Source organism: Labrus mixtus, chromosome 16 (assembly GCF_963584025.1).
Source record: "Labrus mixtus chromosome 16, fLabMix1.1, whole genome shotgun sequence".
NCBI lineage: Eukaryota > Metazoa > Chordata > Actinopteri > Labriformes > Labridae > Labrus > Labrus mixtus.
The window spans coordinates 25704090-25730268 of record NC_083627.1 but is presented as its reverse complement, the minus strand read 5'-3'; the positions used below and the strand labels follow the sequence as shown (position 1 = coordinate 25730268).

Genomic DNA, 26179 nt, shown 5'->3' with positions numbered 1-26179 from the left:
TATTTTGTACACAACACAGTAACATCCCTTGGATACTAAACTTTTCTGTATTTATGTATGAAAGAAAGTTTGATTTTCTATAGTGCAGCATCATTGAAGCAGATGTCAGAATACTATATTAAGAATTGTGTAATTGACATTACACTGAGTTTTTGGCTGGTTATAAAACAGACTGAGATTTTTACTGATGCCTCTACATGAGTTACAAAAGCAAACAAGGCCATCAGAGAGAAGAGTGATTATTTATATATTAGTATAATTAATGTCTGAAGCCGTTTTTTGTGTGTGCTTTTTTTACATTTTCATGGCAGGATGCTGCGAGAGTGATATGCATCACTATTAAAAGAAACACGATAAGATCTTTGTACAGGACTAAAAAAGCAAAGATATCGATGGACTGCTTTGTTACAGGGGATGCCAGAACTGACGCAAACAGAAAGTTCCTCACGGTAGCTTTAAAATGCTTGTCTAAGACATATTTGACAAAAACAGCCATTTAGAGACAATGCAGCATATTTTTGTATTATTAGTTTTTTTTACGGCTACCATGGGAGTGGCTTAAATAAGTATGAACTAATGAACTCTTCCACATGTTTCTCATGTTACACAAATTAAAATGGATTCTATATGGTTTGAATATAACATGTAAAAAACACGCAGAACATCATTTTGAATCTTAAAATAGTATAAGATCTTCCCAGAGTCACTATTCTGCATCACAACAGGGTTTACATTAGTAACACAGAGATCACAGCTCTCATTGGTAGGATGCAGGCAGATGTCACTGCTGTTTTGCATCATAAACGATGAATTCGCTTGCAAGTGTATGTGGAGCTGTTAATGAAGTCGGAGTGAGGACTGGAGAGGGAGTTAAATACAGGGTAGAGTCCAGGATATAGGAGAGAGGGTTTCAGTGGAACAATTCACTCATTTCATGAGGACTAACTTCACTAATGAGAAGTATGTCTTGCTGCTTCATCTCCCACCCACAATAGAAATAAAGATCATTAACCTCATTTGACATCCTACGATCCAAACTACACCTCTACCTAGGGGGCACCTGAGGCAAAACTCAACCCCCCTGATGCAACCCCCAAAGGAGAGGAGAGAGAGGATGATGGATCGAGAGGCAGTGTGTCAGCAGTCAGAAGAACAAAACTATGGGGAATAATACGGGTTCAAACGTGGGCTGGGCTGAGAGTGCGCACTCAGATTGTGCTAAAACGGTAAGGAGAGAGGTCAAGGAAGGATCCACCGGACTGGTTTTTATTTTCTGATCAATGAGATTGAGTCACAGCAGGTCACCCAAGATGCTCTGTGGACAAACTTTATGTGCGTAAACGTGGCTACCTACACGCACAGACATGTTTATATACTGTATGGGAGTGTATAAGAGTGAGTGTGAAGGTGAAGGAGGTGCACCTGTGCAGTGATAGACCTCGGCAGAATGACGGCTGTGTGGGTTTGTGGTCTATAACGGATGTTTGACAGGCTGATGAGCTCTGGCACGCAACACATTGCTTCCTCCACACATACTTCCCCTCCTCCTCTTCTTGTCTTCTCATCTCTTTAGGCGGTGGGCGTAAACTCCTTCCCTTTTCTTCCTAAATGCCGTCTTTTTCCATCTCGATTCTTTTTTTCCCTTCACTGCTCCTTCAATCCTTTTTCTAAACACGTTGTTTTCAGCTGATTGCCGAGTTTGACAGGTCTTCAGAGAGAGGGAGAGAGAAATGCAGAGGGAGAGGAATCAAACAATCTCCTCAATTAGACAGCCCACACAAACGTGCGTCTGAACTCTATACCATCTTCATCAGTTGTCGTAGTTTTCATCTTTTCAGCTGCAGACACCTTTGTTCCCCGGTTGAAAACACACTGTTCACAACAAAGGCGAGAGGAAACCATTTAGCTTTGAAGAACAGAAAGCACCCACAAGCTTTTAAGGTTTATTTGCATCGAGAGGTGGGAGTCTCTCAGTTTTTTTCTCTCTTAATTGACCCGCCAGTTTGCCTGGAATATGCAAAGGCTACACTGCATGACATTCACTATGCACATTTTCTCATAAGACTTTATATAATGTTATATCAAATGGCTTTTATATTTCATCAGTTTGAATGTAATTAGTGAGGGGAGGGGAGATAAGGACGTTATTGTCATGTTTCAGTATTGTGTTATAATTATCCTACTTTCTGTACACAAAAAGTTTCTGAGGTTTGGAATAATAAGACTCCGTGTTTGAACAGGAACCAAGAGTCCACACAGACTCTTTAGCTGTTGTGTCACTTACCAGACTTTCAGCTGTCACCAAGAGTTTTATTTTTTTTTGCTTTAACAACCAACTTTTAATTAGATTTTCAATGTCACACTCGAAAGGTGGTATTCAAATTATAAAAACATGGGTACAACACAAAACAAGCCTCAGCTGACAGCATCTTGTAGTTGACAGATTATATCTGCAGAACCTGTTTCGTCCTGTATTAGTATTAAATCATAATTACCTGATGTTGAGTATGTGTGCTCCAAAATCCACTCCCAGTCAAATGTCTAGTCCATCATTTCTCAAATCTTATTTTATTCATTTAATAAAGCTCCTGTAAGTAACCACTGGGTATGTTGACATATTCGAATTCAAGGGTTAACTGTTTTTACTCTGACTGAACTTTTACTTTTATATTTTATAACTTACTATGTTTTAACTTCTGTTTCTGCTATTTTCATTTGATCTTCTCTCAGCTTTGAATGACTCGCTTTCATTATTTTTCTAAATGCTTTGTAGTATTGTGTTTCTTTTTCACTATGTCATAATGCTTTAATGTTTGGTGTGAAGATCTGTGAATGGCCTCATGTGCTCACCTTGCCTGTACGTAGAAGTGTGCAGCTGGAAGTAGAAAAAAAAAGTGGCAGGCTAATTGTATGAATATTTTAAATCTTGGAAAGACATTGGACCATAATTTTAATGATTATGTATCCTGGGAATCGGCTGCTGTGGGAATTCATTTGCTTTGTTTCCAATAGGGAACGTCAACTTTGTACGTCAGTATGTGTCAAGGTAGCCTCATTTAAGTTATGTGGCTTGTTTTTTTATACTCTAATGTGTATTTTACATTGTCTGCCATTTGTTTCCCTTTGAGATCTGTTCATCCATGTTTTTGTTGTTCATGTTGAAAAACTCAAAATCAGATTTTGATTAAAATCTGTGTATTATAATGCGATAAATAATATTTATTTATCGTTTATCTGCCATGTTTTTCATTCCATCATGGCTCAGCAGAGACCAGTACATCTCACAGGTTATGAGGATGTACTCGATTTTGTCACTGAGGGTTGATGAATGCATGTCAAAGAAACCCACATGATCACAGGTGTAGAAAGAGAAAAAGAAATAAAAGAGAGGAAGCGAGGAGTCAAAAAGACACATAAAGTCCACACAGGACCTCTGAATTGTAAACAATGGGGATGAGTCAATACTGTAGTAATACTGTGGTGCACTGCAGTGTACCTGAAGGGGCTCAGACCTGTTGATGCAATCAGCGGTGGATGACTTGAGGTTTCTCTTTGCTCTCACACGTCTCCTCTCCATGCAGACTGTCAGCCCCGCTCACAGCACCCACAACTCCTATCTTCTATCTTTCCACCCACAACTCCAGCCATCCAGCCATTCAGCCATCTTCTCCTCCACCATCCTCCTCGCTCATTATGCATGACGCTGTGAAAAAAAAAGAGGAGAAAAAAAAGCCGGTTCTACAAAAAGTCACTTCATGGAGACAGAAAAGTCATTCACACATCTCATTATGGCTATTTCAATCTTTCCTGGATCATACCGTTCTGTCATTGAGAATCATTTTGAATGTAAATTCAGTTTCATCACTTATGACTAAAATGTGCATTTTATCAAAGGATTTTTTTTTCAGATCTTCTTAATGGGCTGTAGTTCAAGTATCATAATAAACAGGTTGACATTTAAGAGGTTTTTTTCACTGCTAAACTTTATTTCGGGCTCCATTTTGCCGCCTCATCTGTCTTCTGCTTTCTCTTTCTTTTACTCCTCCTCCTCTTTCTCCCATTCTTCCTGAGCTCAATCTTCACCCTGCTTCCTTCCTTGTAATTCCCTCAATCATTTCCTCCCTACATCACTCCCTCTTTCTCAGTGTCCTGACTCTCATCCTGTATCATTGACCCGGACGCCTCTGAGCCTGTTCTCTCAGCCGTGGGCATCATGACCATAAGCTGAGTCGCAAGGCTATTTATATTTGTGCCTAATGAGGTGAGATTTTTCCCTGCCATAGCAACAGTCTCTATGGATACCCTGCACTTGGATACCAGATTCCATCGTGTTTTAAATGTCTTATTATGGGCTGTGCCTCCCCCCTCTTTGTTGTATCCTAATTAAATTGGAACTATCGCCTTTTTGATGTGTGAAAAGTGCAGACATTTTCTTTCAAATTACCACCAAGCACAAATTTACATAAAGGTACTTTTTTTGGTCAATGTGTGAATTGAATGTGTTGGGTTTTTTTTTTCTCTTTTTTGTTTTTGTTGGTCTTTCCGTTGTTAATTTGTGAAGTGTATGATGCTTATTTAGAGAATTGAAAGGAAAATATTGTTTAAAAAAACAAGATGATCAATTTCAGGCATGATTTGTTCCAAGACATTATTTTTCATAAATTTGTGAAAATAAGCAAAAGTTACGACTTGAGGTGTTCTTGTTTTTTTTAGCAAAACTCAAACACACACAGAAGCAACATCTGTCTCTGGTGAGAAAGGCTGATGGGTGTGCAATTGATCAGGTCTGAACCAGTAGCAGCACCAGACCTGGGCAGCCGAGCTCAGATCATTAAGAGGAGCTCTCTTCGGCTGAGGTCACACAGGTGTTGAGACCTGTCATCTTATTTCCTGCCATAAAGCGCGATAACCAATCAATGAAGAAGTGGCAGAGCAACTTGTGGAGAAAACCACAACCCACACACACACACTCTGTATTTACAGTAAGACTTGGAAATGTTCTCCTAATGACAGACGCTTTGAGACAGCTGCATGCACATGTAGGTACTCACACAGGTACACAAACACACACACCACACACACACAATCTGACAGGTGCTGCATTGTTATGGCATGTCCAACTCTGGCAGCTTGTTTTCCTCAGACCTCTCACCCTGTGTGATGACTCAGAGACGGGGAGATGAAAGGAGAGGCAGGGACAGGGGGAGTATGGGGAGGGGATGGTGGCATGAGCGTAAGAAGGTTAAGTAAATCATATCATTAATGCTATGTTAAGAGATTGCTTTGACCTCTGCTTGGCTGTCTGCATATGCAAGTGTGTGTTTGCCTGGCCTTTGTCCCACTAAAGCAGGTGGCACTGGTGACGTTTGTCTTCTTCCCACAAAACACACACACACACTCGCTCTGCACTCTCTGGTGTCAGTCCCACTATATTCTATCGTGCTTGAAATTCACTCATCATATCGGGTGGCCTCACTGTGCCACTTGCTGACACAAGTTTGTGCATGCATGCAAAGACCCCCCCCCCCCCACACACACACACACACACACACACACACACACACACACACACACACACAAACTAGGAACACTGTGCATTGGACTGACTTGATTATACAAGCTGAGCAGCACAACCTGACAGAGGAACAAGCACCGAAAGGGAAACACAAAAAGAATATAAAAGGCTTATTTGCCCATGTTGTATAAGCATGTTTCATCTTCCCACTCTCGCCTACCCTCACCCACACAGGTTAGATCCAATAGCTGGTGCCAGGCCGCTCTCTTTCGCAACACAAATCTCCCCGTGAAGGAATATTGCAATCGAGTTCTTTTTTCATAATCTCTTCCCTCCGCACCCACACATGCACATAGTGAGGGGGTGAGAGGGGTAAAAAAGAGAGCTGGTAAAATAAAAATAAAAAGAAGAGAGGTGATGGGGGGTGGAGAGAGAGAGAGAGAGAGAGAGAGAGAGAGGGAGAGAGAGATAAGTGCTCATGAGAGCCAGGAGGTAGTTGTTATAGTAACTGAGTCTCTATACCTGTCAATCAGAGCTATTTCAGGCATCTTGCTTCTATGGGAAAAAAGAAGCAAGAAAAAAAAAAACGCACATTGCACGGCTCGGGAGCTGTATCATTGAGGCAAATTTATCAGCCAACACACATGCACTGATACTGGCAACTTGTAAGCTGTTAAGTCTGATCAAATTAACACCACAAATGAGATTCAGCACTATGTCATCCCTACTTTTTTGAAAGATTCTCACATTTCTACAATACAGTGAATTTCATGAAAGGAAGAAAAGCAGAATGACAGCCAGAGTATCTGCAAACTTTGCTGCACCAAAGATTTATACCTCTTCATTAATGCTATCAAAGTAAAAACATGACTAAAAGGTGTATTACAGAAAAGCGCCCCAAACCTTCTATATACTGAACCTTGATCAGTTCAAAATTCTACGATTCATTTAACAGACACTTTTATTCAAAGCGACGTACAGTTCTGTCAGGTGAAGTCAACTACCAACATGACAGCATGCCGCCTTGTTCCTAATTTGTACATTCAGGTTATTCTAAGGATATCTAATAGTATCAGCGAAAACAAGTGGATACAGTTCAGTGTTCTTAAATACAGTATAGTTGTGCTGATACTGATACCCGTGTTGGTATTGGCCTCTGATTCACACTAAAATGCATTATTGGATGCAAGTACAGCATTCAATTCTAGTTGCTGATCCAATACCATAACCAAAGAGCCCTGAGTATCAACTGGTTGGGGTTAAATGTTGTGTCACAAATGTTGTGTAACATTAAACTGTAGAGCATTTTTAAACTTAACATACATTACAGGAAAATAATCAAATAGTAATAATTATAATGAATCATGTATGACTAACAAAAAAATGTACGGTTCCCTTCTTATTTGAAAAACACACCAAAGGAATTTATAGAGTACAGCGTTATTGATCCTGAGAAATCTGGTATCTGTTACTTTTTCAATATCTAAGCATATTTATTCAATACTTTTCTCTCCTATTTTAACCGTAACACTAAAACTTTTTTTTTCCATTTCATCCTTTACTTTTAGCTGACTTATCCAAACGTTGTCTTTTGGAAGGGTTAATCATTGATACCTTTGATCTATTTCTGTCATCTAGCTGCAATGCATTAGCTCACTTAAGGATTACCATTCCAAACTTTTTTCCAAAATTTAGCATGATTAACTATTACACCTCTTCTTCCATTACTGTTGCTGGGTTTGATCTGTTAGCAATTATTTTTATTGTATGGTATTAGTTGAACTACTTCACATCTTTCACATGTACCCCCTGGCAAAATCAGAGGTATAGCCCTAGTGTACAATCGTTTCCCGGGTTGGAAATCATTATAAAAGACAATATGTTTCCCCTAACCAAATATTTTTAAAACTGTATCAAGATCACAGCCAAAAGAATCCCTTGTTTCAGCCCTATTGTGGGTAAACACATGGTGAGGAGGATGGAAAAGCGATGAGAGAAAAGAGTGGGGGAGTAAAAATAGTGCAAGCAGCAATATGGCTGAGCACTGAGTTTGGGAGCCATTAGGCAGAAGGTAATTAATACCTGTCACTGCAGTGCTCTCTGTTCCCTGCCTTTATTCAGTTTCAGACCAATTAAAATATGACACTCCTCCGATGGAGAACGTCTTGTTGAAATTAAGCGCCTCAGACGCACAGACACCTTTGATAAACACATCCAGAGCTACAATTGGCTTTGGCAGCAACGCCATGCTGTACAGATAGATGGAGAGGGAGTGAGTGAAAGAAACATGGCAGTGTGTACTTGTGTCACTTTTAGAAGATGTGAGCTGTTAGATCTGATTAAATGAGTGCATCCTTTCTTGTGAGTTTTACTTACACACAGGAGACATATGTGATGAGATGCTTATGAACCAAGAGATACTGACCAGCAAAGACAAGTTGCTGCCAACTATTTTGCGGCTTGGATGGCAAGGACAGATGAATTGTGAGTAAAAACAGACGAGCCAGGGGAGAGGGAAAAAAATGGAAGAGAAAGAGCAGCCGAGGATATAAGACAGGTGGCTTTACAAAAAAAAAAAAAAGGGTTAGGAGCAAAGGAAATTTTGATGAAAAGATTGTGATAGGAAGGAAAACAAAGGAAAAGAGAGTGCTGGGGGAAAGTGAAGTGTAATATGGTGGGTTTTTCAAAGCTGATAGGATCTCTAGAAGACAGATTAGACAGAGAGAGAAGAAGGCAAAATGGAGAGAGGTGGAGCGATGGATGCAGGCAGGGGACCAGCAGCTCTCTGCCAACATCTCCATGCATCCTTCCAGACATCACACTGCGCTGCCATCTGCCTCTCCACCACACACAAACGAACACACACAGAGGGAGGAGAAATGTGAAATCATTAGCGTCTCCTGACACTGAATAAATATCTGCGGATGAAATCTGTCTGCGGAGAAATCACCTGCAGGGAAATATGATTGGACGAGATCACGACCCCACTGGAACGTAATTTGCATGTCATCTAAATGGGATGTGCCCTCAATGCTTCGGTAGGTCAAAAGGCGTCCGTTTAGTCGGATGGGACAACTCAGTCCCCGATTGGTTGAAAAGAGCAACAATGGCAAGTGATCTGCTGCTCGGTGGTCGCTCCCTCTGAGAGCTGCAGGACTGCCCTCTTCTGGATGCTGGACAAATCTCCACAGTTTGATAAAAAGTGAAAAACACACAGAGACAAAATCAAGAGGGCCAACATTTAAAGACAGACCGATTCTGCTTGGCAGTAGTTATTTTTTAATCACATTAGAGCTGAGGAATAAAAATAAAGACAAAGAGCATGAGAGTGCAGCACACAGAGTGTCTCAGTTAACCACATACAGTCTTATTTATACATATATTTATATAATAGAACCATTTCTCCCACTTTTACAGCCTCTGATTGTATCACAGAAATATACCAACATTCCCTGGATGAGAGAAAAAGAGCGATAGAAAGAGAGATGAACTCTCAACAGTCTTCATCTACATTAGAAAACCTACAGGCCATTCGTTTTAGAGGTTTATACATCAGCGAGGCAGCAGTATTCATTACAAAAATAGGAATATAGTTGATATAGAAGCAGAGTGGGTGTGGGTAGTGAGGATGAGGCTCTGCACTTGACTAGAAACGACCACCTATCCGCCAACCTGACACATGAACCAGTAAACATCCTAGGATTCTGTGCGCTTCCATGAGTGTTGTACAGCAGTGCAGCACAGACAAAGAGTCAGTTATCAATTGAAACCAGCTAGGTTTTTAAAATTAAACCATTAAAAAAAAACTCTGAAAATTACTACAGGGAAATTAAAAGGGGGGTTAGTGCATCGATGAGAGTTGAGATAGTTAGGGGAAAGTGCCGCCAGAGCACAGAAAACATGATCCAGGGTAGAAAAAGAAGAAAAGGAGAAATAAAAGGTGGAAAAGGAATATAATGTATCAGAGAGAAGTGCAAAGCAGCTCTGACAACGCCCTGCACTCGGGGTTTCTCAAGCTGCTGTGATTGAGACTAAAACCAAAAGATAAGAAAGGAGGGAGCAAGAGGAAATCAAGTGTTATTGCTGGGGGTATTTTTTATTTGGTGTTAACTGGAGAGAATAGGTATGAGGGGATGGAGAGAATAGTTATTGCTGAGGGTAGTAGGGCTGCTGCTGTGGGGGCTGCTGGGGGTAACCAGGGTAGCTTCCTGCAGGAGGGGCTCCTGGGTACCCGCCCTGTCCTGGATTGGCCTGGTAGGGCATGTAGGGCATGTTGGGCATGTTAGGCATGTTAGGCATGTTGGGCATGTACTGGCCATAGGCAGCATAGGGATTGTAGCCCATCGGCATCTGGTAGCACCTGCATGGATAGCACAAGAGAGAAAACAACAACCACAATGTGAGCATTACAGGTATACTTCATCATATAGTTTTACATAGAAGAGTGAGAGAAGAGGATTCATACTGCTCTGTGCTGGAGCAAGCTGCAGGTAAGCTTAGGCTGTGCTCAGACTACAGGAGTTTGACAAAAATGAACCACCTTGCATCACGCACTTAAGGAAAAACATTACATGAAGGGTTTCTAATCTTCTCATGTAAACAAGATACAATAGATAAGGAAGAGTACATTACTCACTAAGGGATGCTACCAATACTACACCCTGCTGTTGAAATGCTTCACAGTGAGAAAACACTTAACGCAAAAATGCTTTACAGGTCCAGATGAGATAATTTTTGGAAAATGCAATCAAAATTTAGTGTCATATTTTCAGCAAGACATTAACACTTGTCTGAAATGCTAAGCTTACGGGCTGCTGCCTCCAGATACATACTGTATTTACCAGAAAGACATGAGCAAGTTGCCTAACCTCTCTTCGTCACATGGTGATGATCATTAGTGCTAGGAAAATATAGAGACTCACCCTGGGTAGCCCTGGTAGTTGGGGTAAGGTGGTCCCTGTGCCTGGGTTGGTGGGGCAACAGGTGGTGGGTTGCCTGAAACAGGAACGGTGGGCGGTGCGTTGTTGGGAGTGTAGCTCGAGCCTGCCTGAGGAGTGACGCTGGGTGGAGGAGGTCTGGCTGGCGGGTTGGGCTTGGCCTGGGGTTGCATCGGGGCTTGAGGTTGCTGGAGTGAAGTGAGACAGAGGGTGGAGAGATTAATACATCATTATCAGCCTCAACTTTTCTTCTGTGGTATTATATCTTTAGTGGTGTGTGTGTGTGTGTGTGTGTGTGTGTGTGTGTGTGGTCGCTTACAAAGACGGTCCTGGGTGCAGGGGTCGGGCCGGTGGCGGGGGCAGCTGGGTTGCTCTGATAGGCGGGAACGTTAAAGGATGGAGCGCTGGGCTCTCTTGCAATGCTCTGCTGCAGCTCCCTGAAACAAAAATAAATCCTATTATTAAACAAAGTTTTATATTTCTACTTTAACGGTTTCATATCTGTTGTTTTACAAATTGTTCCAGGTAAGGTGTTTATTAGTAATTCAGTAGCTGTGGCCCACTTCAACATATAATTCTTCGATTTATGAAATTCAAAATACATGTGGAATACTTTACTTATATACCTTACTCATTTTGGTTAGTGTTCATTAGAGTGGTTTGATTAAAGGTTTGCTCAGTCTCCTGTTTTTGTTTAATTGAGCTGCTACACTCTTCAGTCAGGGGTTTGCTGGCCTAGAGTGTTAAATATCTGTAATCCGACAACTCACTCGAAAACAAATTTACTAAAAAAAAATCTGTCTCATCCTGATCACTGTCATACTAACCAATACAAAAAGACAAAATCATGAATTATACACACTTAAGTAGTTCATCCCGTTCTGTCTTGCGCGCAAAAACGATGTCGCTGCATTTGTTCTGGAACTTCAGCAGGATTTCTGTCAGGTCGTTGTAAAACTGAGGAGGGAGGAAGAAAAAGAGGACAAAAATAAATTACCTGCCCTGCAAACCACCTTGAAGCACAAAGAAAAAACGACAACATAAATAGACGTAGGACGTTTCCTATAGAATGTGCATTAAAGCAGTGCTGTTCCTACTTGCTGAGGCAGGTGTGTGCAGGTGTGTTTGTGCTGAGTGAGTACCTTGGTGCCTTCGCGCAGATTGCTGCTGATCTCAACGTAGCTGTCATGGGCTGAGGCCAGCTTCTTCAGGACCTCCTCCCTCTGGTTGGCCTCTGTGTTGGACTGCTTCAGGCTGCTGAACTCCTGGTGGGACGTCTGGAATCACATGTGATCACAGGTTGACAAGTTTAACCTCTGTGTATATCTGCCCTGTCAACGGTGAATTATTCATTCACAAAGAATGCCTGTCTGCTATTCAGTAAGTACTGTGTGATGTTCTCACATGTGTTTTTGTTGATTTTATTAATTAACTGATTCCAGTAAGGAAACTTCCTTTTTGTATGACCAAAATATACAATACAAAACAATATAACATGTATCTTAAACGTCTTCTTCAGATCACCTTGCTGCCTAAACAACCTCTTTTATCATGATGATAATGATTATTATGACTTTTCTATGCTTTGTTTTAAAAGGTGTTCATCAATCTAAGTGATTTAAATTGTTATTGTTTCATAATTTCTTTTGGCTTTATGGAAATGTTTTTATTGTTACCCAGAATGCATCAAGGGTCTTACAGAGGGGTTTTGTGTTGACAGATCATTTTGAATGCAAATTAAGAAATTAAAAAGGTTTTATGTAGGGGAATCAATTATTTTGTATATTTGAAGATATATGTCAATGTTTTATGTGTATTGCTTTGCTAATTTATAATGCAAACGTGTATTTTTAACATATTGCTCCACTGATCGTTGCAATGGTAGCTAGAATAGTTAACAAAAATAACTGAAAGTTGCAGCCCTATCTCCCAGTGTGTGTTTTTGTATACCTGAACTTGTCCCAGCAGCTCCTCCTGTGAGCGGAGGCTGGCCTGCACTCTCTGGTTGTAGGTGCCATACAGCTGGTCGAGCTGGGGGAGAGACAGCTGCTCTTCATTGATGGCTCCGTCCTGAGCGAGCGCCGTCAGGAAGCTGGTGGACATGTCAAAAGTCACAGCCTTGATCTCCCCCTCCATGGTCTCCCTCTCCTTCTTTATCTCATCCAGCTGGGCGAGCTGAGACCGCAGGACGTTCACGACCTGTAAGCAAGTAAAGTTGCTGACATTAAAGTTGTAGTTTTATTTTTAATCTAAATACATCTTTAACACATTCAGTTATTTTCCTGCCATTAATCCCTGACCCTTTAGCTCTTTTGCTGACAGTAACATACTGCAGCTGTGAAGAGTTCTACTTGTTTTGTTATTTAAGTTCCCCAGTCACACATGATGCACAGTCAGCAAACTAAATGAAAAATGGAGCCACTGTGGGGAGGAGATACAGGGCCATAAAGCACACAATGTGCACTAGGGGTTTCTGCCTGTGGTTATATTGCACACTTCATCTGAATTTCTGATCTAAATAACTTTGGAAAAACTAAGCTCATAGTACTTGAATTAAGTTCTACATTACCTGAACATTAAGATATATGTTTTAAAGGTTTGAGGAGAGCAACAGACCTCGCTGCCCTGTAGGGTCTTGGTCGGGTTGGCAGAGGGAATGGCAGCGTTGAGCTCATTCTCTGGTTTACACAGCAGGGTGATCATGTCACAGTGGGTGTTGTAGCGGTCCTTCACCACCTGGTCGGCCTGTACGGCCTTGTCCAAGACGCTACGGAAGTTAGCTCCCTCTGGGGGAGAAAAGGAAGGGAGGCAAGGATAGAGGATGAGATAGAGAAGGAGCATGGTCAACAGTGGATGACATGAAGAAAAAGAGAACATGTTTTCAGTACAGTGTGTGTGTGTGTGTGTGTGTGTGTGTATGTGTGCGTGTGTGCGTGTGCGTGTGTTTACCTGCACGAAGGGGCTTGTACAGGTCTCCAGAGGGGGTTCTATTCCAGCGCTGGTTGAACTTGGTTCTCAGTTCGTTGTCTGTTGTCTCCTCATCGTCCAGCATCTTCAGAGACTGAACACCAAGAAGCAAACATTAAAAACTTTGTCATTAAGGTAAAGAGGAAGTCTAATCTATAACAATTGAAGAATTCAGAAGATTAATACTGGGCTAATTTCAGTTAAACTTAGAAGAATAATAGTAAAACAATTGGTTAGTAATCAATTAAAAGTTTTTTTTAATTAAACTTTGGAAATTAGCAAAGAAATGAAAATAACTCAGAGAGCTCATAGAAATGTCTTCAAAATGTTTTTCATTCTCTTTCAGTTTACAGTGACAAATTCTCATATCGTCGATCATGATGTTTTTTTCCCGCTCAATTTCCTTTAAATCTACTGATGTACTTACTGTATGTTTAGCACTACTAACATAAAGTAAAAAAGAGGGAATCTGAAAAATAATGAAATAGAAAGAAACGGTACCTAATCATTTTGCTTTTCTGGCCAGCAGAAGTGTACTCCAAGTTTTATACATTTTTATGTTCAGTTAAGTCACTTTGGCTTCACACAAATCAACAGACTACTTTTTGGTCCGGACTTTACAACTCTGCCAACAAATTTGGAAGCAGTTTTGTGTTTGATGTTTGAATTGCCGTCTGTTTATTTGCTTGTGAGCGAGATGTTTAAAAATAGCCTACTGGCTGAAGCTGGTGGACGGACAGTCCTTGGCTTAAAGATCAGTGGATTAGATCTTCAGTGAAGATCCTGATTTGGGATTTCTGCCATGAGGGACGGTTATGGGCTTTTAGTATTTTTGTGTTCTTCTGGTAGCAGTGGTAGAGCCCAACAATCAGGACGTCCAAGTCAGCTGATGCACAGCATCAGATTCATATATATATATGCTTCTTTGTCAAGAAGCTAAAGCCATATGACAAACCGGCTGCTAAAAGAAATACAACCCTTACTTTTTAAATACATTCAGAGTTAGGGTTAGTAGATGAGAGGTTACATTATGTTTACTGATCTACAGAGTGCAGTAACATTGTTTCATTTAGTGTATATGACTGTGTCTGACCTCGTCCAGGATCTCTCTGTTGCGGGTCAGAAGCTCAGGCAGGTCTTTGATTAACTGCTCAATGCTCTGAAGGCCTCCCTGCTGCACAATGGATCGCGCCTTCTCAGCAATGGATTGTGGGATAGAGTCACCTGAAAGATCCTCCAGAGCCGCTGGCAGGTTCAGGGATGCCAACACCCTGACGCACAGAATTACAAAGCAGATTTTATATTCTACAACTTATTACATCTTATTTCCAAATTCATGATTAGAATATAAAATCAAGCCAAAAAATTATATGTATTTAATTAGAACAGTGCACATTAATCAACATATCAGCAAATAGCATCCATGTAAATATGCCAGAATTAGCACAAAAGCTAAATTTCATCTGTAGTCCTAAGGCAGGTACTAACAAAAAAATATAAAACAAATGTACAGGTTTAAAGTAAGTTTCACCCTTCACTAAAAGGTGATACACTCCAACTGCTAAGCACCTGATATCATCCTGAATAAGTGTGCTACGAGTTACAGGCACTACACTAGAAACCACAAGTACCCTTATCAATGTTTGAATGGTACTTGGTACACTTTTATTTTATTAATTTTAATAAACCAGCCACGCAATGATTCACAAGCACATTTTCATGGAAAGGCAATTCAGCTGCATGCTGAAGAGAACAAGTAGAGTACGTAACGCGGGTTCATATAGAGACAGAACAGCGTACCCATTGCAGAGATTAGTCGCCTCCCTCATCGTTCCCACCAGTCTGTTCACAGTCTCAGCCTTCCTCTGGTTGTAAATGCTCATGGACTGCTGCACGGCCATGGGGACCATCTTCTCGAACAAGTCTGTGGAGAGAAAAAACATAAACAGCTGCTTAAAAAAAACATCCAATTAGACACTGTACCTAAGTTGAGTCTGAGGTCATGTTTTTTCACATTATGGGGTCGTACTTTAACATATAAGGTTGGCAATTTAAACACAAGGATGCACATTTATTAAGACGTTTTCGCCACAGCTGTCCAAAGGAATGGCATGTAGGAGGTCAAACAGAAGTTTAAAAAAAGATGGTAAACCCATTTTTTTTTTTAAACTACATACTTATTAAGAAGTTATAAATATTCAACTTTTTGGCCATTTTTGTTTCCAAATCTGAAGTTATTTCACAGCCCTGCAGTATGTGAAACTAACAAAAAAAATAAAATAAGGTTAAATGAGACTGAAACTGTATTACAATAAATAATCACAGAGATAACAAATTATGAAAGTGCTTTGACATTTCATTTTCTTTCTAATACTCAAATCTCATAACTTTCTATTAAATATTCAGCTATTGTAGCTAAGCTAAGCTTAGTTAACTGAGGGAATTGTCTAGCCAAGCTTTCCCTCTTAAGATAACAAAATCTGCCTTTAAGCAGCGAGTATGCTCACTAGTTCACTTGTTGAAGGTTTAGTCAGTACAAAAACTTAATAGAAATAAACAAATAAGCTTTGCTTGACAACTGTATGTTCATAAGGAATACCATCCCAAATTCTCACCATAAGGTTGCCAAAAAACAAGTAAATTAATCTATTTTTCTCAAATGCATAACTAATCCTTAAATTGTTTTTAATCTCACAGGATAAAACATAACATTGATTTAATGACTCTGCTTTTCAATCCAGATTTATGTTCTTTGTTGGTCATATTCAAGTGTCGATGCTTAATGTTTAATGCCTCTCTACCTGTGTTGCACCTTCACAATTACAGTCTTGTTTTTCTTACCTGTGAATTTCTGACTGAGAGGAGGCGTGATGGCCGTAGCTTTGACCAACGCTGCCTTGCCGATTTGTTCCAGATCCTTGATCTCAGGCACCCGGTCGTGATATATAAAGTCGTTGTCTTTTTTGGCAGCGGCTAGGGCTCGGTTGATCTTGTCACTCAGGTCCTTAACGCTCACGTATTCGTCGTAGCGGGACGCCACTGTCTTCACCAGCTCTGCTGCGTGCTGGAGGGAAAAACAGGCCGAAGGCGAGAAGATGAAGAAAACATTTGGCATTGATTTTCCATCCACATAAGACATAGGAATTTATCTTATCTGAAAACGGTCTAGAAGTCAAACTACTTCAAGGTGTGACCGCTGAATGTAAGGGCGTCCAACAGAGTGGTACCACACCTCAAAGTCGAGTGAAAGATGTGTACCTGCAGACGAGCAATCTCCTCTCCAAAGCGTTTCTTCTGCTTTGCCAGGATGCTCTGGTGCAGCTCGGCGTTGGCTTGCATGATGCAGTGCTTGGCCGCCAGAACCGGCAGCACTTCCTGAAAATAAAAATACTGACCAGGGAGAGGCAACCACAGAGCAACACGCACGCACACGCAAACAGATATGTACACACACACACAATGACAAGGCAAACCACAAAAATGGCAGACGCACAGCAGCAAGGTCACAAATCACAAATGAGCCAATCACAGCCAAGCACAAACAGTCAGAGGAGTGCAAAAACACAAGCGCACATACAACCAATGCCAACGCCACCACCAACACCACCATCATCACGAGGGATGCAGAAAGAGAGGAAGACAACAGGAGAGAAAACAGAACAGGCTATGAGTGTTTCACCTTTCCGCAAAAGCTGCAACACCTTCATCTAACGTCCCATAGCCATAAACCGTGTATGTGTGTGTGTGTGTGTGTGTGTCTGTGTGGGGTTTTTTGTTTATCATTTCTCACATTCATGTCGATCCATAAAACCAAATCAATTATTTTTACATTAGAAATATTAGTAACTACTCGTGATTTCCTTAAATGGGTTGTAGAAAAACATATGTTAATTGTTTGCTAGGAAACATCCGCAACGCTGTCCAAATAAAAGTAAGAAAATATCAAACTTTGTTCCCAAAATGCATCATAACACCAGAACGGATCAGTGTTGAGGGTGAGGAGAAGAATTACATGAAAACTCTTTTTTTTTTAAAGTGGAAAAGACTTTTTGAACTGGGAGAAAAAAGGTTATGTTTTTTAAATCGATCAAATTACTGCTTTTTTTAAAAAACGACACCTATCCAGTGTGTAGCTTTAAGCTGTTTTTTCCCCCCTGATTTTTGTTTCCTATTTGCTGTGTGCTTCTGTCTGTCTGTCTGGATGATGAATAGATAGTTTATGAAGTTTATTCATAAACAAGGACTGCTACTGTTAATTCTTCTAAATATATTTATCATTTAGTCTGTTCATTTAAAACCAAAAGTCTAGAATTCAAAACATTTGACTGAAGAAATGAAAAAAAGAAAAGAAAGCATCAACATGGCAGAAGCTTCAACGAGGAAATGTTTTGCATTTGGTTGGAGTAATGGCTCAAGAGAATCAAAGTATCTAAAACTAATCAAACTGTCAAAACGCTGTAAAAATGAATGGACCAATCACCAAATTCACTAATTGATTGACTAATATTTATATTGGGGGATGAATGTGTATCTTGAATGAATGTGAATGTGTAAGAGGTTTAAAGTGAACGAGAAACAAATAAAACAACCTTTACCAGCGTTCATTTGGTATCAGGTCTGAGGTTATCGTAGAGTGTACTGTGTCTTTTTGTCTGACAGGTAATTTAAAATCCTTACAGTTTGTATGTACCGTACATCAGACGTATACTACACATCTCATCTTACACTTTAACTGGCAGTTATTGGACACTTATAACTAAGCTGATTTTATACTTAGCAATAGCCTGCACAAGTTAAAAATTCTATTTTTTTTAAATTGATTGAATTAAAAATATTTAGTCTGACGCATGAAATCGAGGTAGCGAGTGTGCAGGAGTGAAGTTGAGCGTGTGTGTGTGTGTGTGTGTGTGTGTGTGTGTGTGTGTGTGTGTGTTTCAGATACAGTGTTACTAAGTAAGTACTTTGGACATTAATCATTAGGTGGTGAGAAAACCGATCAGAATGAAAACAAGTTCAAATGCTGCTTAGAAATGATTCACCAATCAGAGTGAAACAGGATGGAAATGGACCAATGAGAACAGAGACAGGTAGCAATTTGAAAAGTCCCAACACCTTAATACCACCCTGACAGTCTGATTTTTCCAGAGTTCCACACATAAATACAGATCAATACGCACAATCAGACAGACAATACACACGCAGCACCATCCAGAATCCAGACTCTGTATATAACACACTGAACACATGGCAGACTGCGATAGTGTGTTTGTATGTTTAGTCTGTACAGTGTGGCGTGTGTGTGTCCATCACATACCTTGGGAAGGTTGTCTTTGTACTGGCACTGCTTGAAGGCGTCGCCGTAGAAATCTGCAGCCTGATTGGCCAGCTTTGCGATCACTGCATCTTTCATTTTATCTGTAGGGAGAACCAAACACTTTTAAGCAGACATTTTAAATGAAACACAACAAATATAAGTTCTGTTCTTGAAAACAACAAACTAAATGATCAAACACATTTTTCTCCTATGCAGAACACTAATCCACTACTTTTTACTCTTACATGAACCTTCAAAGTACAAAAAACTAACTTAGAAGAAAAAAACTCACACTATCAGCAAAAAAATGTAGGTCTTCTTTTTTTTTTTTTTTATGTATTTTACATTGGAGCTATTTATTAATGATGTAACCTCTTACATGTAAACTCTTAAGTAACTCTAGACAGAACTGGGACGGAGGCTGTGTGCACATGGGCTCAAAACTGCCAACTGCATATTTGCAACAAATTAATCTTAGGGTGAAAAAAATTGCAGGAGTGTCTCAAAAAATACGCTCATTATTAAGTCAAGACAAATTTAAGGATGCAGGAGCCTAATTTAAAATCTCAAATATAGCTGGACCCATCAAAACATTCAATCTCAGAACTTTTGCCAAGTTATCACAGGATTGTTTCTGGAGTAATGCAGTGGAAATAAATCATACATTCACTCAAACAACAATTTGTAAATCACCAGAATGACAAAAATAAAATGGAAAATAAAAACTTTGATTGTCTCGGTCCACCCGGAGTACCTTTACAGCCCATGAGGGGGCCATCACTCACCCTTTTGAAAATGTTATTTTGTGAAACTGTTCTGTCTCTTTTATCATTACAGTGACTTTCTTATTTGTGATAACAATGTCTATAAGCAGTAAATTAAGTCTGTATATTTATTAATCACATAAATAAGATCTTGTTTCTCTTCTTTTAAGAATGATAAAAAAAGGTAACCGTGCTCTCCAATATTTCCACGGGTAGATAATGTGTGTATGTTTGGACTGTTTAGGGGTCAATCTTTTGGTACCTGAGGTGGCTTTGAGAAAGAACACCTCCTGAGCCTGGGCCAGCATGATGAGGCTCAGGGTGCCCACAGTCTCGGGGGAGATGTCCATGGTGGGCTCCCTGTTCAGCGCTGACAGCACTGTGTCCTTGATGTGGCCGAACGCCCCGCTCGCCAGCTGAAGAGGGAGACAGATAGAAAAAGAAAACTGATGAGAAATTTCTGTCAGGACTTGAAAACTTCACGTTTGAACACTTTTAGATAACATTTCTAGCAGTGTAAATTTGAGTTTTTTTGCAGTTAAGTTGATCATTCCCCACTCTCTCTCTCTTACTCCTCGATATCTGACTATACACAGCCCTGTCTCCAAAGCAAATGCATCAAAAGCCCAAACATAACCTTTGAAAAAATACAGTGCCTACAGTTTCTATTATCGGTACTGTGGTATCACAAAAGGTATCACATGGTTAGATCTTGACTAGTATTGTTTCAAAGTTTCAAATTCTGAAATTGTGACAACCCTACCTGATAGTATTTGGCTGCAGACTTCAGTCCTTCGTCATTGTCCAGGTTCTGCTCTGAGGCGATCTGACTGGCCAGCGCTGCTGCGTTGAACAACACACATGTCTTCTCATAGCCCAAACTGGCCAAAGCTGTGATACACAAAGAAAAAAGGAAAATCAGAGTCAGAATTGATTGGTCTTGAGGATATTTCCTTTGACTATAAATGTGGATAATTTTCTGGAGGCTTGGCATTTTATCAAACCAACACTTTCTATTGGCTTATTATCTCTAATAAAGATGGTTTCTATACTGATTAGAGCTCTCAAGAACTGCCCTCAATGTTGCTTTGCCTCTGGTCACTTCCTGTCAGCACCTGTGTGTCCAATCGGACTCAAAGCCGATCGTTTGCTCTTACTGACATTGTTCCCTTTTTTCTAGATCATTACTTGTGTTGTACTTACTCTCTGATGTACGTCGCTTTGGATAAAAGCGTCTGCTAAGTGAATTGTAGAATTGTTGCAGAATTGTATTATTTTCTCCTCTCTCATCCAGAGAGGAGAAAATATTCAAGCATGAACGACTGTGAATGTGAACTCAACAAAGTATCCAAAGATTATTTTATCTGTCATCAATCTTATTTATTTGAACTTCCTGAACTGTAATTGTGAATGTCCTATAAGCACTTCTCTGTCCTACACTTACTCTTAGCTGTGTCATGCCTCTTAAACACACAGTGAGTGGCAACTCTTTTTTAACTTGACACCTTGTCAAACCTGTTTCTGGAATATAAAAGGGATCTATTTTGTGTATGTGTGTGCTTCTCCTTGTGTGTGTGAGAGAGTGACGGAGCAAGACAGTCACACGCAAAGAGAGAGGGATGGATTAACAGATAGTATGACAAATATTTACCCAACAGGCAAAGCCTTGTATTTCCTTAAATACACCTAAGTATAAGTTCCTCCTTCTGTAGCAAAATGTATCTGTTAACATATATTTCTCCTTTCACAGACAAAAATCAATTGATCCAAGGTTGGACTTACCGAGCTTGACTGAGCCACCAAACAGAGATCCTTTATCAAAGGCATCTTTCCATGTGAAGGTTAAGCAGAGCTGTGGGAACAGAGAGACACTTTCAGTTCAAGTAGTACTCTTTTGGAACTAAGTCTGAAATCACAATGGTGTGGGCTGTCCTATCAGGTACCTGGTTTTCAGAGAAGGGAAACTTGGGCTCCACAGCACACAGCTGGTCGTAGTACCTGGACGGATAAGGAAAAAGTATGATTAAAACCATTTGTTTTTATACGTTTCAACGCAGAAAAAACTGTTCTGATTGTTATTACAAATCATATGTCACCTTTTCAAATGTAAAGTTCATTTGAAAAAAATAATAATCAAGAAACAGGTAGTGATTATTTTGACATAATTGCAGATCTGTGGTCTGAAGAAGCATTATGACAATACGTCAAAAAATATATGGTGTGAAAATACACTGCAGGTCACACATACACACTCACAGTACACACATTCAGTGGGAGCTCCTCCGGTCTTTTTCTAATGAGTACGAGTAGTAGTATTTTTATTATCTGTCTGCGTGTGAAGTGAACCATCTATTATTAGGAATGACAACATGTGAACAGCCAGTTAGAGAATCCCCTTTTACCAGTTCAACCACCCTGTTTTACCAGTTCCAGAGTGTGAGTGTGACCTCAGAAATAAAGACTCTTTTACAAAAATATCAACATACAAAGGTCATCTTTATGTTTCCCATTCAGATACACGAGGACATACATGTGCAAAGAGGAAAACTGAGAAGAGGTTTGCCTCCATCTGGTTAACCAAAGAGAAACATAAACTCCCTAGACAAACAATGGTTGCCATGGTGACACGAGTCTGTGGGCACTTGTAAGGGATAAAGCCCATCACCCTGGCTACCAGGGCCAACAGACGACATGTGCACAGTGCCAGGGAGAGACAAAGCTAGCTGTCAGTGCTCACAGCCCATTCTGCACAGACATGCTAACTCCCAACTTGATGCTATTTAAAAAAAGAGTGTCTACCAACCCACAGATCCTGCATCTTACAAACAAATGATTTAAAAATGTCTATACATCTATACAATAAAGGCATCATAAGAAAGAGTAATCCTTAAAACTAAGCCATCACTTTCTCCCATCTAAAATATTACCTTCAAAGTGTTTGACACAAACTAGGGATGAACCTATACAACAGTTTGTTAGTTAGGTGCTTTAATAACCCAGCTCAGCTGATAGGACAATGGATCTGACATTTTGTCCTTCATTCTCCAAATTAATAACCAGTTTTAGGTTCATTTTAAGGTAAAGACTAAGAATGGATTGCGCCCGCTTTTAGCAGCCCATCGTCAAAAAGATTTGCACTAACTATATTCTGGCACTCACAATGTTGTCCTGCTCCGGGTTGCTGTTTTCAAACTAAGCGTAAAGAAAGGTTGTCTGCACTCTAAGCTGATGGATCCGTTTGCCCTCATAAAAGATCTAGGAGGGGAGGGGAAACTTTTTGCATCCTTACGCATAAAGGCTTCAAACCTTGTGTGTTGTGGTTGAGTTTCAAGTCGCTGACAGCCCCAGACGGTTTTAAGGCCTGATTATTTTAATAATAGTGCTGTCAAAGTGGTATTTACAGACTTTATAAAAGAGATAGTTTATTTTAAAGTAATATAGAGGCAAAATTGTTTTACTGATCACTATAAAGTTTGCATGTGAAATCTCTGCGCTACACTTACAGCTGAGTGCAATGTGCAGTGGTTTTGCTTTTATTTGAGTAAGCGGAGAGAGAGACAAAAGAGAGAAGGAGAAATTGTGCCGATTTAAAACACGGGTCTCAGAAGCGTTAATTAGCACCACTTTAACTGGCTGTGGCAATTAGCGCTGGTCTTTGTTGATGACATGATATTTGCAACAAGGCTCATCTGCAAAGGAAGGGGTAATTGTGCACTGTATTTTTGAATATTCTCTTAATTTACATACATGAGACAGACACACCCAGGAGGCTGTTGGCTTTGCAGTTAAGTTTGTGTGCAGTTTACACGACCTTTGTTGATCCACACCAACTTGTTTCATTTGCACAGGTTAGGCACCCACAAAAGCAGTGCATTTTTATTTTGTAGATCTGGGCCAGAGTGTTTAAAGATTGTATTAGCACATCATGCTGGGGAAAATACTGATCAAGCAACTCAGATAAAATCAAGTTGAAGAAAAAGGAAGACCCTCACTCTGTTAGTAAATATTTAGCTTCAAACGTATTCAGGGAAAACCCTGGCCATTAAATAACTTGTGAGTCACAGAGAACAAAGACTGAAAAGAGTGAGGGCAAAGTCTGCACCTATAGGTAAGGAGCATGTTTTTTTTAAGTAACAACAAAGGTAAGGTTTCGTATTTAAAAATCAAGGATAAGGATTTTTGCAACTGTTTACGACCTCTGGCAAGGTCCATTGGGCCTCAGTAGTTTAAAGATTATATGTCTACATAATAAGTAGGAGCAAGACAGATTCGGGCAGGGTAATTGGAGCATAGGACACAGAGGAACTTTGTTTCACAAATATTAATCCTATTTTCTGTCACAGTTCCTCAATGCAAAACTGTGAGCATGTGACACCTTGAGTTGCATCACTTATTGTGTGTTTTATACAGTCAGAGCATCTATTCAAAACATTACATTTATAAGGATAATTGTCTCAGGCCTTCTTTGTAGCGCATGTTTTAGATTTTCAAACATTAACAGTTGTTATTCTTATCATGTTCATCTTTTTATGCTAATATGTTAAGCTCTAATTCCCTTTCCAAGCCACCCTGGATGTCTGATCATGTGGCCACCACAGGGCTGAAGGCCTGAACTTGAGAGGCACCTGACAGAGGAGCTGGCTGTGTTTGGACTTCCTCTCTGATTCTGCATGGATTCACAGTTTTTTAATCATGATTTTTGACTTTTCCCAAGTATTTCTAAGCTGATTATTTGAAAGTAAAGTTGCATGTTATTATATTGGACTCTTTAACAGCATCACCACCTCATATCAATAATGCTACACACTGTGTGTGTTTTTAATAATAAGTCTTTCCACAAGTGTAAGTGTACATACCTGGTATTATTATATTATTGTATTTTTTTCTGCCTTTATTTAACTGATGTACATATGTTTGATTTTTAACTTCTTGTTATTTTTAATAATTATATTCCTGTTTCCTTGAGCTGTTGTAATGAAAAAATTTCCCCCATGGGTGATCAATAAAGTTTATCTTTATTGTCCACTTGTTTTTTTGTTGTTTTGATGTTTCTTTTCTATTTTTGTGTGCCCTCCGTGTGTACAGCGTCACATACAATGTTAGTCATTATAATAATTATTAGAAAACGTCTCTCTAATTTAGTCAATGTTTAATATTTTACTTTTACTGGAATATAGTTATTAAATATATAATAACATGTGCTTGATATATATTTATATTTTTGTTTTAAGTGAGGTTTCTGTCTTTTATTACAATTAATAGTAACAATAATGTTTAAGATAAAGGTTTAGTCATACTCCAATAAGATCAACCAAACTAACAACAAAGCAGGGCCAACATGGATAATCTCATTTTAAAAATATCAGACAGTTCACCCAAACAAAGAGGCAAGTCAAGTGTTTGTCAGCCACTCAAAAAGGCATGGTAACATATGAGTCATTTATTATGCAAAGAAAACCCCTCCTAGCATTTTAGCTTGACCAACTTTAGCTTCCATGTTAGCAACCAAAAGCTAATTCATCTGGGTGCGGCAACGACATAACTAACGAACCGCGACAGGTAAGAAGTTTGTCAGTGGAAGTAATATAGTATCTAGAGCAGGTATGTTATGAAAAGCAGCACTTCATACCTAAGAAGGATCTCCAGGGAGCTGTCGTGTTTGTCCAGCGGCCTCCCCAGCGCGTTCCTGCGGAGCTTGTTCAGCTCCTCCACGGCGCGGATATACTCCCCTTGCTCCTCGCCCGCAGAGTATGTGGCTGACACAAATTTCGACAGAGGTTTCACCAGATCCACCTCGGATGACTTTTTTAACGGGACTGAAATAAACGTTGCCATTTCGGCCCGTAAAAGCTATATTTTGAGTCAGAAAACAGAGACGGTTGGCGACCAACAAACACAAACAACAGCCAGCGACTCACTTCCTGGATTCTGACGGGGAACGTCAATATACGTCATGGGAAACTGCGACGCACACCGCGCAGAATCAGTAGATTAACAAATAAAAAATACGTTATTGAAAGAAAATGAGCTTTAGCCGCTTAAACTTTGATAGGAAACTGTGTTTAATGATCAATCTCCTGAATGTAAAATTACAAGGGCAGTACTGAAAAATAAATTAAAAGAAAAAGACGACACATTTTTCTGACAGGTCTGACAATCAACTGCAACAACTCTATCCTCAATTGATCCCTGCTATTTAGCCTTTAACAAAATGTTCAGAAGACAATTAAGCATGAATCTGAATCCTAAACATCCCGCTGATGGAGACCTTTAGGAAAGTGTCTTCTAGTGTTCTCAATCTGCTCAACAACCTGAAAGAATCCCTGCAGAATCAATTCACTGTCCTACAACAAAAGGCCAGTGTTTCTGACCGTCACCTTTGATATCATGTAGTTACACAGGTTAACCACTGTGCTCAAATACAGGATTTCCAAACACAGAACATTGATTATCTTTGGATTATCGTTTTCAAAAGTGTGGTCATTTTAGGGCAACTATTATAGACACCACCTGTCCTCCAACAAAGAGGTAAAGAAAAGTCTACAATATATCCAGGTTAATCTCAGATAGAAGGGAATGTAATAACTTAAAAAGGAGGATTTCCAGTTTGAAATACACATGCATTTAAACATAAAAAAGATAGGGAACTGGAATAACTAAGCTAACATTCAAAGGCAAGAAA

General features: G+C 39.8%; 1 protein-coding gene across 2 annotated transcripts; it reads right to left on the bottom strand.

The window, feature by feature from the left end:
- Positions 1-8764: 8764 nt before the first annotated feature.
- pdcd6ip (programmed cell death 6 interacting protein) lies at positions 8765-25440 on the bottom strand. 2 transcript variants are annotated; one of them, XM_061059872.1, is made up of 18 exons: positions 25127-25440; positions 21441-21495; positions 21280-21349; positions 20261-20388; positions 19760-19913; positions 18734-18834; positions 16678-16809; positions 16261-16483; positions 15220-15343; positions 14513-14690; positions 13402-13513; positions 13069-13238; positions 12403-12651; positions 11595-11729; positions 11315-11409; positions 10772-10889; positions 10438-10640; positions 8765-9875 (listed from the first exon to the last, which is right to left on the bottom strand). In XM_061059872.1, exons 1-18 carry the CDS (start codon positions 25330-25332, stop codon positions 9662-9664), a joined length of 2667 nt encoding a protein of 888 aa, XP_060915855.1. In that variant the 5' UTR covers positions 25333-25440; the 3' UTR covers positions 8765-9661. The 2 variants fall into 2 exon arrangements, with proteins under 2 accessions (XP_060915855.1, XP_060915856.1); XM_061059873.1 differs by having other exon boundaries at positions 16678-16794; positions 25127-25439.
- Positions 25441-26179: the final 739 nt, after the last annotated feature.

Excerpts from the sequence above, each read along its gene's own strand:
- pdcd6ip (XM_061059872.1), bottom strand. The coding sequence starts at position 25,332 with ATGGCAACGTTTATTTCAGTCCCGTTAAAAAAGTCATCCGAGGTGGAT. Across the intron at positions 19,914-20,260 it reads CTGCAGCCAAATACTATCAG|CTGGCGAGCGGGGCGTTCGG; the intron begins GTAGGGTTGTCA and ends CTCCCTCTTCAG. Across the intron at positions 11,410-11,594 it reads ATCTGCGCGAAGGCACCAAG|TTTTACAACGACCTGACAGA; the intron begins GTACTCACTCAG and ends CTCCCTCCTCAG.